Source organism: Lissotriton vulgaris, chromosome 5 (assembly GCF_964263255.1).
Source record: "Lissotriton vulgaris chromosome 5, aLisVul1.2, whole genome shotgun sequence".
Classification (NCBI taxonomy): Eukaryota; Metazoa; Chordata; class Amphibia; order Caudata; family Salamandridae; genus Lissotriton; species Lissotriton vulgaris.
Window position 1 is genome coordinate 823,096,141 of NC_141693.1, and position 16,377 is coordinate 823,112,517.

Here is a 16,377-nt window from a genome sequence, read left to right on the forward strand (position 1 = left end):
GTATGAACCAAGGGGTTCAAGAATAGAGCCACAAGCAGATACTATGGGTCGCCCCGGGGGGTTATCTGGATTTTTATGGACTTTTGGCAGAGTATATATCACCGGAGTCCTGGGGGATTTGATGTTGAGAAATTCGAATTCTTTCTTGCTTAAGAAACCCTCATTTAGGGCATCAGTGGTGATTTTTGTTATTAGTCCCTGTATCTCTTTGGTGGGGTTTGAAGCTAACCTCTGGTAATGATCAGTATTAGAAAGTTGGCGAGTAATTTCATGCTTGTAGGTCTCTCTTTCTTGGAGTACTATGCCTTCTCCCTTGTCGGCACTTTTAATCACAAGTGAGGTATTGGTTTTCTACGATTCTATGGCCTTTTTCTCTTCGATTGACAGGTTGTAAGGAATGAAGCGCCTGGACTGTGCCAGATTCCCTAAATCTTTCAAGATCATTTTTTCAAAAGTAAGGATCTTCGTGGGGATCATACCCGCAGATGGAGAAAATTTGGGAGGAGGCCGGAATAGGGTATTTGAGTTCTGATTGGGGTGGGGTTGAGTTGGAAAAAGGATTGTAGACGGATACATCTGAAAAACCGAAGTAATTCAGTCTGGAGTTCCAAGAAATTGGGAGGGATAGTGGGAACAAAAGACAACCCTTTCTTAAGGAGTGAAAGCTCTGGGTCAGCCAATTGGTGTTTAGACAGATTGAATATGGGTATGGTTTCAGAGGATGTGAGATTTGAGTTTATGCTGTCTACCATTGGTAAAATTTGTGACGTGTTTGGCGTTTGCCTGGTTGGTTGTACCCTGGTCACGCCGCCGCGGCAATCCGCTCTCCTCGATCCCTCTGCTGGCCACAGGCTATACTTTAGGCCCCAGCTTCTACACAACTGCAGACCCAATCCGAACGGGGCTCGCAGCGCCGGCAGACACGGACGTCGGATCATGGGAGCCCCCGACTGCCGCTCCGCACACCTTCCGCTGTGGATTATCCCCTATGGGACATGAATTATGCTGGCAGATAGATGTAGGGGAGAAGCCCTTCACAGAGCAGATGAATTAAGCGGCCATCGCAGTCCGCTGCTTAACCACGCTCGCTCACCGTAATTTTTGTCTCAAATTATTGAAAAGTTACTGACCCCCAAACTAGGGTCCTTACCATTTGCAAAAGAGAATGTATTGCCTTTAGACCTTTACCCATTTGTGAATTGTGGTAAAAGATTCTGTTGTCCAGCGGATATCTGCCAACTCTCAATGAAAAGTTTTAAAAAACAAAACTTACAATTTAAAAGCAATCCGGCTTCCTTAAAGGAATTTGAGCTGCTTTGAAGAAAGTTAACTCTATTTAAAAAAAGTCACCGACATGGTGATTCCTTCCAGCCTATCATTCTTGTGATTGTGACTAATTTGACATAGTCGCAATGTGCAACTTACCTAATGAATATTAAGGAGGTAGGTCAGATTTTGCCTCAATCCGAAACTTTTTTTTGCAAACCAACCTATGAGTACATAGGTTGGTTTGCAAATAAGTTTCTTGTCACAAACAGACTGGATGCTTTTTCAGACCAGAACCTCAGAAAACATCTTGCTCCATGTCCTTTAAAAAAGTTCACCTGGGCATAGTCTCTGGTGTCATGATGTGGTGCGACCCTCTACCCGGTCTGTGGCAGGAGCAAACCCAATTTTCCAGCATGCTCCAGACATGGACCTTTGCCGATGACCTTTTGGTGTACTCTTCTGCCTCTTGCTGCGTATTCTGGATCTGTTTTCAAGACCTGGTCCCATTTCAATTGACGCACACTGTCCACTCTCTGCTCCCGCTCCAGTTCTGGGTCACTCTTTAAATCTGATACCACGCATTAGGAGAAATCACTGCAGGGCCCGCCGTCACTGGCAACACTTTCTTCTGCCCAGGGGTCACTAAAAGCCGGCCTCAGAGTGAGGGAGAGCACTCTCTGTGCTTCACCAGAGGAACCTATATCAGGGAATAAGTGGCATATAGGCCTCACTGACTGCTCGCCTGCTCACGTTTGGGTATCTCAGGTTCGCTCAGTCCTATCAGCGTTCCACCAGGAAATGACACAACGGGCCATGGTTGTAGTCTCAAATAAACATGGCCATCTTGAGCCCTTCCACTCTGTCCCCTCCCCGTAAGGATATTATCCCAAAGAAAAGACCCTTTGTTTGGATAAACAACCAAATACTACTATGAGGCCATGTAAAAGGCATACTCTGTACTATGACAATTAATAACATCACATAGTATAGAACCACAATACAAATAGACCATGAACCTACAATAACAATTCTTAACTTTGATAAGTGGCTGCCATTCTAATTCTTCAATGTGCAAAAGGTCCATGAGTAGTTACTCAGCGGTTTGAACATTAGGGAAGAGACTGCTTATGGTTCATTTTACTGTACTAGAAAATAACTTGAATATACTTAGGCATCCCTCAAATTTCATGGAACCACACCGCTTTTGTTGACGTTTCCAAGACCTCATAATACTACATGTGCCGCAACATGTGATTTTGCTCTTGTAACAATGAAGGAATTTGGTGTATCATTACTTATTAGTTGCACGTGTGGCCCCATTCATTTTCTGCGCTTGTACATGAGAGAATATTGTCATATGCATGTATACACGCAGTCTTTACAGGGTGTTGGTAACTCAAATTTTCCGTTCGATAATGCACATCTGTAGTTTTTTGGCAGACCTATGTTAATATGTTTCTTATCACTTTTAGTTGAAATATCTGACATCTCAACTTACAGTAATTGCCATATCTATCTGAATAATCTAAATATTATCTGTGGCTTTCTTGAGTATTCTGGGTTTTACAAAAATGCTGACATCTGCTGAGCAGTTACTGTTACTTACATGTCACGTTATTCTGAAATTGTTTGTAGCTCCGCTCCTCCACAACCCCCCTCACTGGGCTTGTGCTATTCCGGAGAAAAATACCTGCTATTTGTTCACATTTTAAGTAACGTAAGAATCGTTTGTTTTCATTTTTAACATGACCTTTCTGTCTTTGTTTACTTTAATTATCCGTAAGGGATCTTTAAGGCAGTTCTATGATAAATTACTTTCTTCTTATAATTACTGTTTCAGGTATAAATTGTTAATGGGGAAAATATCTTCCTTCAGTGATTTTCCAAATTTTTGCACCGGCTGGAATATTAAATTAATGGTCATGCCAGTAGGAAACAGTCAGGTGGCAATCCCCCTCGTCACCTGAAATGGTGGTGGGTCAGAAACACCTCACTGACCTTTGGATATAAAGTGCAGGAGCGAACTGTGGGCACGGATTGTTCAAGGAGCATACCATGCACCAGGGCTATCCGATAAAGATATGGATCAATGCTTGCCTGTAAGACAGGATAAAGTTAAAAGCTTTAGAGGGCACTGAGAGACATTGCCCTACTGTGCTTGGTATTGCTAGCAGATGCTTTGCTGCCTACGCATTTTCAAATCAGAGATAGGCATCAATTCTACTTTAAAGCAGCTCTCCACAATCTATCAGAGGCCATTTTTAGGTTTGTGCCTGCTTGTGAAATCTATTGTATTTAATATAAACCTTCAAAGGGGCTTAAATTCTGTCTTTGCTTTTCACTGGTTTGTGTGCTTGCCACTTACTTTTCCTCCGTTCATATTCGCAGTAGCCTACTATTTTCTGCTGTTCCTCGTGTGTTTCTCTTATCAGCCTACAGTAGCCCAATTACTGTTTTCATCCACTTTGCTGGAACTTCTTTTAAAGCGTGTCAGCACCACTGCGTGTTTTGTGGGAAGCCAACGCTCTGATTGCAATGTGCACTCACCAGTCCCCCCCCAGTCAAATAGGCTTCTATTGCACACCTGTTTGCCCAGCCAAAACTTACAACAATAAAAAATATTATTAATCACATAGGCGAAACCTACTGCATTTACCAATGCTTGTTTTTATAAGGTAGCATGAGAAGCAGCATAAAGGAGGTTAGATAGTTGCATAATGCACCATGTGGAGAGGTTTCTGATGCGTCTTTATATACAATTCTGCATGTTTTCATATTTGTCCATTTTATTGTTCTGAGGTGCGGTTCATCTAACTAAGCCCAATGGAACAATAGTGACACCAGCATCACTGAGAAGCCAATGTCTAATTGTCCTTCCTGAGGTTTGCCGATGAGGTGAGGAGTGTCCTCATGGTCAGCGACCAGTACACTGAGCAAACCATGCAGCTCACAGAAAACAAAGGTAGAGAAAAGTTCATTTAGTGTGCAGGAAAATCGTCTAGCATGCTGTGGCCCAGACAGGCCAAAGTTGTGATGTGAGCTGTACTCGGGTTGCCACACTTCATAGAGAATTACCCAAAGGCAGATAAAAGTCAGTAAATATGAACTTTGATCTCCTTGAAAGCTGAACCTCAGCAGCAAGAAAGTACTTAAGGCACTAACAGCCAGATTCATAAGGGGAAATTGCGCTCGCAAAGGGCCAGATTCTGAGAATCTGGCCCTTTGCGAGCGCAATTATTGCATTGGGGATTCATCATCCCAAATGCAAAATTCGCTATTACAGATTTCGCATTTTAGCGAGGAATAGCATTTAAGGAATCTCTATTTCAGATTCCTTAAATGCAATTCATGAAACTTTTAAAATGTGCAAATTTGCAATTTCCGGCCGCTATTTACCGCGAAGTGTGACTTCGTGGTAAATACGGGAAACTTAGAAAAATGCACTTTAGTGCATTTTTCTAAGTGGTATGTTACACACACACATGTCCTTTGGACATGTGTGTGCGCAACATCAGGCTACATTTCCATTTCAGGGGTGCTACCGGGTGTCCTTTGGACACCCCTGGCACCCTTGAAATCGCAATCTTATTTGCGATTAGCAAATTGCTAATCGCAAATAAGGAATGACTCATAGGCCCATAGGAATGAATGGGGAGTTATTCCTTATTTGCGATTAGCAATTTTCTAATCGAAAATAAGGAATGTGTAGGAATCGCAATTTATTTAGCGATTCCTACATGAATCCCGTTTTGCAAACCCTTAATAGCGATTCTTAATAATCACTATTAAGGACTCGCAAAACTAGACCATGATGAATCTGGCTGTAAGTGTAACAAACCAAGTGAAACAGGCAAAGACTAATGTAGGTGTAGGAATTAAAGATGCAACAAAGTTTAGGCAAAAAAATCACAACTTGTTAAGGAACATAAAATAAAACAGAGAAAATCAGACTATTATCTCAAATGCTAGGCAAACATGAAAAATATACTTATTGAAAATCTATGGAAAATGGAAAATTTTCCAAAAATGTCAAACAGTTTTTTAAAGTGGCACCTGTGCTACTCGTGTTTCCCACCTAAGAGTACACATGTATGTATGGATCAAAATTTGAGTTTGGCTGTTGTAAGATTTCTACCCTCACAGGGAGAAAAGGTTTTGGAGCCAGAAAAAGTCTAGCAAGGCTTAAATGGTCCACCTTGGCGGAGGGGGCTCCAATATCTTCCAGTACATGTTCTGGAAGTCTACAGCCAACATTGGTCATCGGAACAACAAAATAAATCCAACTGGGCTAGGGGACCAAGTGAGGCAGGCAACAAGCACCTGTGGCTGCACTGGATGTAACAGGTTTCCCCATGACAAGTTCCATTTCAGGTGCAAGGGATTATTGTTAGTTTGGTGGATGAAGGGCAATGTCAAACAACGTCAGACATCCTGCCCACCCTTTTTAGAATGTATAGCTATATACACTCTAAACGTATGTACGCTCACTCTAACCTACACCGAGTGACAGCACTTCTTTCAAAGTTTGACAACCCTTCAGTGTGCTTATGTGTGACTTTTTCATGACTTATGTGTGACATATGCAGAGAACAAAATTGCTATGTTTGTGTAATGAATTTTGTGTCAAAAACTACCCCATTTGTGGACTACATTGCTATAGAAACTACCCTAAAACAGATTGCTGGATCATGAAGCGCTTATGTTCTATTAATAACTGAGTCCTTTTCTAATATGACACAGGCTGTCTGGTAGATGTGGTACTTAATGGTCTATTTCCGGGCTCTGTGCTCATGCACGATTTGAGATCAGGACAGACTGTGGGTCAAAATCACAACCTGTCTAAAATAAAGATCCACTGCAGAATCAGTGACTATCTGCTGAGGGGACCACTCGCTATCCAATTTCAGTGGTTTGTAGTCCCTTTGTTGTGATTGCCTTGATCTCCACTCTCTTCTAAATGTGAGCCAGGGGGTTGTATCCAAGATGACGGCAGAGTAGGACCGCTTTCTCCCCACTCAAAACCCAATTCAGAGCTGTGTCCACCAACATTCCTGGGGCTGCTAAACCAGGAGAGGACGAGGAAGAGACTGTGAGTTTGGTGCTGCCTTCCGGGAAGTGCTCTTGAAGCTCAGTACCCAAAACACTTCAATGATGCGGCCGCTAACTCTAGGTGCCCACATTGAGTACATAGCAGCTGCACATCAAGACAGCGCTCACAAGGGGATTCTCTCCATAAAAAAACTCACACTCATCTGCATCTGGTGGAAATCCTCCCCCTCGCTGAAGACTCAATAAGTACCAACCGCGGGGGCCCAGGCATCCCAGCCCTAAGCAGCAGGGAGCAAGTGATAGATGGACCCAGTGGAGTGTGGTGCAGCAGGTGGACAACATCTGTGAACGTGTGGGTGACTGTCTTTCTGGATTCAGTGGCGATCCATCTGAAGGTCTTTTGAGGCAGGCGACACATGTTGAAGCAAGAGGGGGAGACGAGGTTGATCGGGCAGTTCATTATGAGCAAGGATCCAGTATGATGCCAAGGTTTCATGCATGGTCCCTTAGGTGTGGTGGGTGTTCCTAGTGAGGCAGGCCAACAGGATTTGTCCCAAGTGGAGGGGGTGGGTTCCAGGTGGTGGAATTCGGTCCTGTGTGGCACTAGGCAGAATAATCCACTTTATTCATTTTCTCCTAGCACATGGAGATTTGGCAGAAAAAAGGTGCAGGCTTCATGTGAAAATGTTTTCATGAAGTTGATTTGTGGAAAAACAATGAGAGTGAAACAAAGAGTGGCAGTTCTCAGACAATGTTGCATCTTGACTAAGTACAGGCTTATGCTTTATTCAGAATTCTGTGCATTGGCCCCGTCCGTCCTAGCCCCTTGAAGTCAGATTGGGCTCTTCACAACGGATTCAGGTCTTCAACTGTCTCCCCTGCAGCACGCCAGTCATGTGGGATCAGGTGAACAGGTCAGTATCCTGCTCTAGTAATGGACCTTGGCCAGCAGGTAATCAGCTGTGCACATGAGAGTTGATACAAACCTCCTGTAGTGATGGCATGTTCCTTTAATTAGAACCTTGTGTATGTAATAGGAATGTTCAGTGGCTGAGCAACGGTAACTGCGGCTCTGGTGTCATTCTTGATGTAACTTTACTGGAGCTGCATGTTATTCTTCACCTTGAGAATAAATGTCCTATTTATATAATTCTACTCTTCTCATTCTTCTGTTCCTGATGTGATTGCAGTCACTACAATTTTGGCGACATGGATGGTCTTTAAAAACAAAGAAGACAACCTGTGGGAAGTTCAGAACTGCCTAAGAAAACGGAGGTGTGGCTGTGTCCGTATTTTGATGGAAGCTGTGGAAGGCCGATTGTGATTTCGACACTTCACTGGAAAAAGGAGTGTGTTTACGATATTTCTTCGTGAGTAAAAGCGTGACCTTATGCGTGCGGCATGTGAAGACAATTTGAACTTGAGAATGAGCAGCAATTGCCATGAAAATATTCGTGTGGTTGCCTTCAAACTTGGAGTGTTTAAACGTTTGTTTAACATCGTGACATTGTTGTAAAGGAGCTCGCTTACTAAATTCACGCTGTCATATAAATACATTTACAATAACGTTGGGCCTGCTTACATTTAAAACTGTAGTGGTTGTGCGTGCGCCAGGAGCTCGAGTAGGAGTTCTTTGTGACGTATCCCCGGAGCTCGTACTGGAGTTATCTTCGTCAGCCTTTGCACGGACGTTGTACGCTCAAGGAAGGAAGTCGGAGCACACGTCACTGCGTCAAAGGTCACGTACGACGGCCATCTGGAGCAAAATCTCCCTGACAACCAGGCGTACACCACAGACACGGCAAGGCAAGGCTAATGTAAGCAACGTGGACATCGATGATAATTCATTTTTTTTTAAACAGCAGCGGAATGTCAAATTTAAAAAAAAAGAAAAAGGGTATTTGGAGCAATTTTATTGCCGGTTTCTTGAGGTAACATATTTTTGAGGGAATGGAAGAACCGAGGAATGATTCTTGAAGCGATGAGGTTAAACATTTCATGACTTAACTTCATGACTTAACTATACACCAACTTTGTTCTCTTTAAGTGTGAAGTGCAGCTGGAAGGTGCGAGCATTTTATAAAAGCACCATTCATGAAGTGATCTTTTCAGTTTTCACGAAAGGGTGATTCTTTCTTTGAGGAATTGTTATAAGGAAGCTCATTCTGCGGTATTTGGGTGCTGGAATAACTGGAACTCGAGAAAACTCATCGGTAGACAACGGTGACTACTTTCTTTATTTTTGCTTCCTAACTACAAAACTCTGTCGTTTTCATTCCACAGCAGAGATTTGTTTCCTTATTTACAACGGTTTCTTGTGCTCCAAGTATTACCATTAGTATTACCATTACCAGTACAAGTACTACTTGCTTCTAAGTTGTTGCATAAGTTCCCAAGTACGCTCACTGTATGCAGAAATTTCATAAAGCTCAGGAATTTCATGAAGTATTAATTTAGAGTTAGTAAGTGTATATTCATTTACAGTTTATTTTTTTTTTTTACTGACTCATCGACCTGTCTATATTATTTGGAACAACGAACCTATCTATTGCTTGCAGCAGTATCAATTTTGCTATTTGCTATTTTCCTAATTTTGCTGTCTCATTATTCATGAAGTGGTTATTTGAGTCTTTATATTTTTACTGACTCGTCATTCACGAAGTGGTTGTTTGAGTGTTTTTGTTTCTCTTTCGCATTTACATTAAGGTTGTTATCCTTTGCTGAACTAATTTTATTCTGGATCTGTATTGGTGTGTAAGCTTGTTAGTATGTTTTTAATAGCCAGGGATTCAGCAACAGGGGACGAAGGTTCTTCTAGGATGCGTTTTACTTCAAATTTGCAAATCAATTCCCCAGGAGGAAATGGTGATTTTCGTGATAGGAAGGAGTGGGAGGGTAGTGAAAGGAAGACATTTAGTGAGAAGGAGTGGGAGTGTAGTGTAAGGAAGAAATTTAGTGAGGGAAGTGAAAGGAAGAAATTTAGTGATGTGGTGTGTTTTAGATGTGGGAGTTACTTTCGGAACATTGAGATTTGAATTTCAGTCATCACTTATTGGTGAAATATGTGCTGGATGATATATTTTTTTTTTCTTCTTCTCTCTTTAGCAATTTGGAAAGGGGGGATGGTTGGGGGTGATCTAGTTTAGTTCTCATTTGTTGATCACATAGGTTGTGCGGTATTTACTAAACATACATGGCGGATTATTAGGTCCGAGTTGTCAATGATTTTATATTGTTGTTTTCTTATTTGTTTGTTTTTTATTTTTGTTTGTTTCTTTGTTAAGAAGGAGGATGTGTAGTGATGGCATGTTCCTTTAATTAGAACCTTGTGTATGTAATAGGAATGTTCAGTGGCTGAGCAACGGTAACTGCGGCTCTGGTGTCATTCTTGATGTAACTTTACTGGAGCTGCATGTTATTCTTCACCTTGAGAATAAATGTCCTATTTATATAATTCTACTCTTCTCATTCTTCTGTTCCTGATGTGATTGCAGTCACTACACCTCCCTTTGGAGCAGGTCCCCTTCCTGTTCATATAATCATCAGGTGACAGCTGACAAAGATAGAGGCAGAGGTACGTACATCTCTTCCAGTTTTCCTCTGGCAAAAAGATTTGGATTCCTATTGAACTGCAGGTATGCAAATATTCCACCTTTTATTCTATACATGTTCTGAAGTAACAGTATGTGTAGAATGCTTTTTAGAAAGGCATTCATCGACTCCATTTGCAAGTGATCCAACATAAAGCCCTGCCCAAACCCCACAATCTACACTTCCACTTTCAGTACCCTATTATTTAATTTCTGTGCTGGAAGAGCCCATGGCGGCACTAACATCTCCAAGAAACGTTAGAGGGTGAAACTCCAGAATAGCTGAGCATATCTCAGTGACTAGGGTTCACTCTTCTTTTCTCTAATGGCACCCACCACAAACCTTTTTAGTTCAATTCACCTCTTAGGAATTCACATTCCTTAGGCTTATACCTCCCCAAGATGTCCCACTGAGCAGAAGAGACAGAGTTCGGACAGGATCCCTTATAAAGAGTTAGGTGATGATGGAAGTATTCAATATCAAATGCCTAGCCTGCAAGCCCAGATCAGCTACTCTCATCATCTCACATCTGTCATGTACGTTCCATTTGAAGACTTAAATGGCAGATGGATTAGACAGTGTGGTTAATAAGTTAGAAAAAAGTGATGCAGAAACAGGGATGCCACAATGTGAACATTATGGCAGCTGCGGCTGTTGTGGAGGCACTGGGAAAGGCACACACTTTGGTCTCTATTCCCTTAGCAACTCAGAAGACAGAAGTTGCTGCACTTTACTGGTGTTCTAAGAGAGGATTCAAGTATCCTGGCTCCTTACACAGATGCTCCTCCAACGCACAAAAGACTTCGATGTTTGTCTTCCCTCACTCTACAATTTGCAAGACACGACTATCTTCGAAGAGGATTGGGCACTTGTAGACGTTTTATGGTTCAGCCCTTCAAGTGGGCAGCACATGAGAAGTGTCCAAGACTGACTTCCCAAACTACATTTTACTCTGAAAGACAAGAGGTTCAGAATGTCTAAGGAATTTGTGCAGTGGGTGGTTGAGGTGGGTATAGCTAGAGAAAGAAAATGAGTAGTGCATCAATAAAGCTGTGAGAATACTGCTCCCTGTCTTTTTTGTGTAGGTGCAGTTCATGACCACTTACACGGCCAGCTAGGGATTCTCTCCTCAATCCCTTTTACCCCAAATATGCTTTATTTTCTTGGTCACATAGGTAATGGTGGAGGATCATTAGGGGTGAGCTATGAATGGCTTTGGGTACGCATAGCGACCCTGAGGTGCAGACATACATTCTAGCAACAGTGTGAAGTATTCCTAAGATACAAATGAATCCACATTTTTCTTTATAAGTTATAGGTACTACAATAGGTACTACAGCAAAGATGTCAGAGGTTAGTAAAGCTTCTTAAGCCACTTAACATTCAGTGTCAGCTCTGGGAAAAATATCCTGACCTTCAGCTTGATAACAGAACTAGGCGCAATAGACTGGGTGGCCTGCACTATTACTGTTACATAACTACTAACTATGCTAAGGCCATTACTATTTTGGGTTAGGCTTTGGACTACACCCGAACTGATAGATTATAGATATGGCCTGCAAGAACTGATGATGCTTGATTCCTTCAACTCCCTGCACTGGCTAGTGCACATCAAAAAATGGCTTATACTTTTGGACCTACATTCTATGTGGGAGACTCCAGATAAAATGCCTACCTTTTCCAAAATGGTAGTTAAGCGAGCATTCTGGAATCATATAAATAGGAAGCTAGTGGATGGAGTTAGTGTTGGTTCCGCAGTCCAGGCTTTTTTATTATTTAAAGATGAACTTTACTTCGAACCATTCCTGGACGAGATAGAGCCACCTATTGCAAAAACTCTTTTTCTAAAGTTTAGATATGGGACACTTATGTTGAATTACAATACAGAAAGATGGGCACAAAAGAAACTGGGGGCTTTGTCTGTTAAAACTAATAGCTGCCCTATGTGCCAAACTGACTGTTCCGAGAATGAGGTTCACATGCTCTTTGTTTGTAGCGCATATGCGAAACCGAGAAAGAAATGGTTGAAACCAATGTGTAACCTCCTGGGGACTAGGTCCTGTTCAATAGCTTTTAGGATCATGAAAAGTAACACAACCCAGTTCATTGTATTTAGCATAAGTAAATTTTTACATTCTGTTTTCATAATCCGAAAAAAACAAGGATATTGTCTCTGAGTTGGGAAAGTGTAGATGTCTATCCAACCAATGCATTTGTGATATTTCTTAACTAATTTTCTTTTAAATTCTTGAAATGAAATATAATGTATGATTGTCCTTGTAAAAGTGAATGAACTGTGCAAACTATTCTATGTCCGTATAACACTTTTTCCCCTTTTTTTAAAAGAAAATATTGTTGTATTTATGATGATTTTTTATGTATGTACATGACTTTTATGGCCAAAACGGCCGTTATAAAGTTAATAAATAAAATATTACTGTTACATTACAGTGGGCTGCTTACTAATATTTTAACAATCCTCAGTTCCAATCTGAGGCCCTGGTATGCATTAAGCCCACTTCCACAGTGGTCGGTTCTGCACTGAGAGAACAAAGACACACGGGGCCCGATTCACAGAACTAACTTAAGACAAATTCCTAAACTTACTACTTTTGGTATTCACAGAAGTTAGGATTTTGTCTTAAGACAAACTTAAGACAGAATCCTAACTTAAGTCTGTCTTAAGACAAAATCCTTACTTCTGTGAATACCAAAAGTAGTACGTTTAGGATTTTGTCTTAAGTTAGTTCTGTGAATCGGGCCCACAGTTTTAGCAGAGTACACTTATGAAGGCTGAAGTAAAAAATCCTGGTGAAACAGATGGAAACACACTATGCCGATAAAAATGCTTACAAAATGATATTCTGTACTTGGTCTAAAGCCTGCAACCTCTAGATATCCTCTCTGGGGCCTGAAATGGTGTCCATGCTACCCTGGCCGCATGTGAAGTAGTGTGGCTCACTGGTATGTGAAGTAGTGTGGCTCACTGGTTAGAGGCGGCAGACCTGAGAGCAGAGGACGGCCCGGGACCAGGGTTCGAATCCCGGCGCGGCAGGTTTCTGGACCAGGGTCAGCGGACTCGATAATTCTCTCGCCTCGGTGCCCACTCTGATCAGCGATCACACTCGGTAAATCTGGGCATTAGCTTGCCTCATCTTCACTAACGGCCCCACCAGACCGCCGGGGATGCCTGGTCTCACCCTGGAGATACCCATTAAGGGACCATCTCTCAGGGAAGCCAGGAAGGGTTTCGCAGCGGTCGAAGCGCCTTGGGACCCTTCGGGTAAGTAGTGCGCTATATAAATGCCTATACATTTACATTTACATTTACATACATTTACATTTAATATCACTGGATAGTCTGGGGAGTCTCTGGTTGTCACATATATGGGGTAAATAAGCAGTTTACTATTATGGTTGGGTGGTATTGAATCTGCTCTATTGGGCATATGTGGCCAGATTTATAGGCCTTTTACAATTTTGCAACTCCTCCATTAGGTCTTACTTTGCAGTAAAAGTAGCCATTAAGCCGTCAAATCTATTGCCTAGTGTCCTATTTATTGTGTGCCAATCACATTGTTGGCCGAGGGTAACCCAAAGCCCTCCGATGGTCGCAGCTCGACATTTGAAGTTTTTTACGTTTATTACTGCACCTCGATTTCCTCCTCCAGTGTAAGGCTTCGTTCAAGACTGCATTCCACCATCCCCGACGTAACCGGAAAGTTGTCAGGTATTGCTTCACACTTGGTGATCATTACTGGATTACACCCATTCAGGAACTGATATCCAAACATGAAGTCTTCTTGCCAATGCTGCATCACATATTCTGGCAGGGAAAGATGCTCACATTAGTAGGAGTAACACTACTGTTTTTAAAAGACACAATTTTCGTCCTGGGTGAACAGTGCTCAAAATCTTAGATTGTGAACGGCTATGCATCAGAAAATTTCATAATGAACTCATATTATACAACAATATCTAATTATGTATTAAAATATTTTGCAATATAACTGGAGATACTATTCATCAACTTTGAAAAATAACGTAATAATCTAGGAGATATAACAGTGTTCTATTCAAAAGCTATTATGCTGGAGTATAACACGGACATGATTTGAAACACTTTTGAAAACGTAAGGGAGTGATTTAAGGCAATGTCATAGAGGTTGATTTACCCACTGAATTTACAGAATCCTTTACTTCATTTTTTTCAATCCATAATTGAAATGTTGATGGTTTCTCCCCCACAGAGCACAGGATACCTGGTAGTGTTTAGGAACAAGCTTTTATTGCAGCATAACATGTACGCTATTTCACAGAGCGCCGAGCGTCTAATTACTGCCAGCTCCGGTCGCTTCTGCCGTATTCTCTCTTCGCGCGCTTTGCCTCGCGTCTCGCGCGCAAGCGCCGGTGTTCCGCTCTTGCTCCGGCGCGGCACGTCATCACGCCAAGCGCCAGAGACTAAAGCGCAACTCCACATATCTCCTCCTTTTACCAATAACATAAAAAACAAATGGTGGTGCAGTTCAATAGCCACTCATATCATAGTCTTTGAAACGGGGGGGGCAGAGTGACTGCTCTCCCGGTACGGGTTCATCTTACCGGGGTGAGCTCTTCCCTGTTACCTTCACCGGGAAGACTCCTTCCGTCCGTCTGTGTGTCTTTTTCCTTCTCCCCAGCCGGGGCCGTGTTTGTCACTGCTCCTTCCTCTGTTCGTGATTCGTCGTTCCTTTCATTGTCCTCTAGAGCAGGTCTTTCTTTCTGCCTCTCCTTACTTGTCTCCGTCTCTTCCTCTCCATTGGTTTGCCTCTGTTCCTCAGTCTCTTCTTTCTTGTCCGCCGGCCACTGCATGATCCTGTTGACCTTAGCCATACGGTCTAGGGACCACACTCTCCCATCGCTGAGCAAGGCCGCTCTGCCATACACTTCTTGAACCTGTAGGGGTTTGCTGTACTTGCTATCGCCTTTCTTTTGGAGAGTTGGGAGTTTAACTCTAACCCATTCCCCTTTTTCCAGGATGGTATCTTTGGTGTTGTGCCTCTTGGTGTAATGTGCAGCGCACACTTTTTGGGCTTTTTCCAGGTTGTGTTGTACCACTGCTGGCGACCATTTGCTAGTCACTGTTTTTTCTCTCCATACCACATTGTCTCTTGTGAAGGGGAACCTGCCTCTCAGGATTCGGAAGGGGCTGTATCCTAGCACTGTCTGTGTGATCCTGTATGCCCACAGCATGCCTTGGACTTCCAATTCCCACTCTTTCCCTTGCATTATGGCTGCCTGTATGGACCCCATCAGTACACGGTTGAACCGTTCGACTTGCCCATTACATGCGGGATGGTATACTGCTGTGTGTTTAGACTTATCCCATTCCTCTCCATGTACTTGTTCCATTTATCCGAGGTGAACTGTGGCCCATTGTCACTCAATATCGTCCTCGGTATTCCTTCCCTCAAGAACAGTGAGGTGAGAAATCTCAACTAAGGGTGGGCGGAAAATCCGTTACGCTCGCAGATTTTGCGGATTTTCGGTAAAATTCGCGATCCGCAAACGCTCGCGAATTTACCAAAAATCCGCAAATTCACACGCAGCGAATTTTTTTTTCTTGGTGATACAATTTTGCGGCGTGCGGTGTAAGTTCGTAATTGCGAACATGTAGGTGCGGCGGGCAGCAATAATCTCGCACTCGCGAAATTACAAAATTTGCAATTCTGCACAAGAAATCCACTAGCAAGCAGCATAGACCTTCTGAAAATGATGATTTTATCAGAATAACTCCTCAGGTTGACATTTGCCTGCCCTTTTTGGGATTTGAGGCCTTTTGACTTTCTTTGGATCACTTTTGGATTAGAAATAAACTTTCACAAGTAAGTTTGCTTGGGGCATTACATTTGCTGTTCTGCAGAAAAACGAGTTTTGCTAAACTGAAAGCACTCAGCAGCAGGTGCAAAAGTTCAAATTCATCATTAGTAACCATTCCCTGTAGTGCTTTCTGACTGGGGCCCCTCCAGAGTTCAGTTGCTAGTTGCAACAATTGTATGACCCTGCTCTGACCCTCACAGCTGGATCATAGAATAGCTACAAGTAGGCCTCAAAAGTCCTGGAAAAAAAAATTGCACTGCAACAGAAAGCAAATTACAGATAAGGAAGCTGGTGCCAGACTGGAATTTTAAAACAGTGACACATTAATATATCAACCCCAAGTTAATTCATGTCAGTTGAAGCAGGGCAGGTGTGCTTGCTTTTTCCCCCCATAATCTACAGTGATGATGATGAACCAGAAGGTGGCATTGATGTACCAGAGGGTGGCATGGGTAAAACCGAGGGTGGCAGTGTTGAAACAGAGGGTGCTGTGAACTTGTGATGATGAACCAGACGTAGAAACAACATAGTTTTTACCGTTGCGTGCCGACAAGTAAGTTTGCAATCGCGAACTGGTACAAAATCCTCGCTAAATGGCAGAAACCCTTG

At 42.5% G+C, this 16,377-nt stretch overlaps 1 protein-coding gene across 3 annotated transcripts in view; it reads right to left on the minus strand.

The window, feature by feature from the left end:
• LOC147711650 (polyunsaturated fatty acid 5-lipoxygenase-like) overlaps positions 1–16,377 on the minus strand; it is an 836,408-nt gene that overhangs the window by 350,188 nt on the left and 469,843 nt on the right. For all 3 annotated transcript variants that reach the window (XR_015295955.1, XR_015295954.1, XM_086922316.1), the window contains exon 6: positions 13,563–13,735. Coding sequence is in view for 1 of the 3 variants with exons in the window: in XM_086922316.1 (XP_086778442.1) it covers positions 13,563–13,735 (173 nt within the window). In the remaining 2 variants the exon portion in view is untranslated. The remainder of the gene's footprint in view (positions 1–13,562; positions 13,736–16,377) is intronic.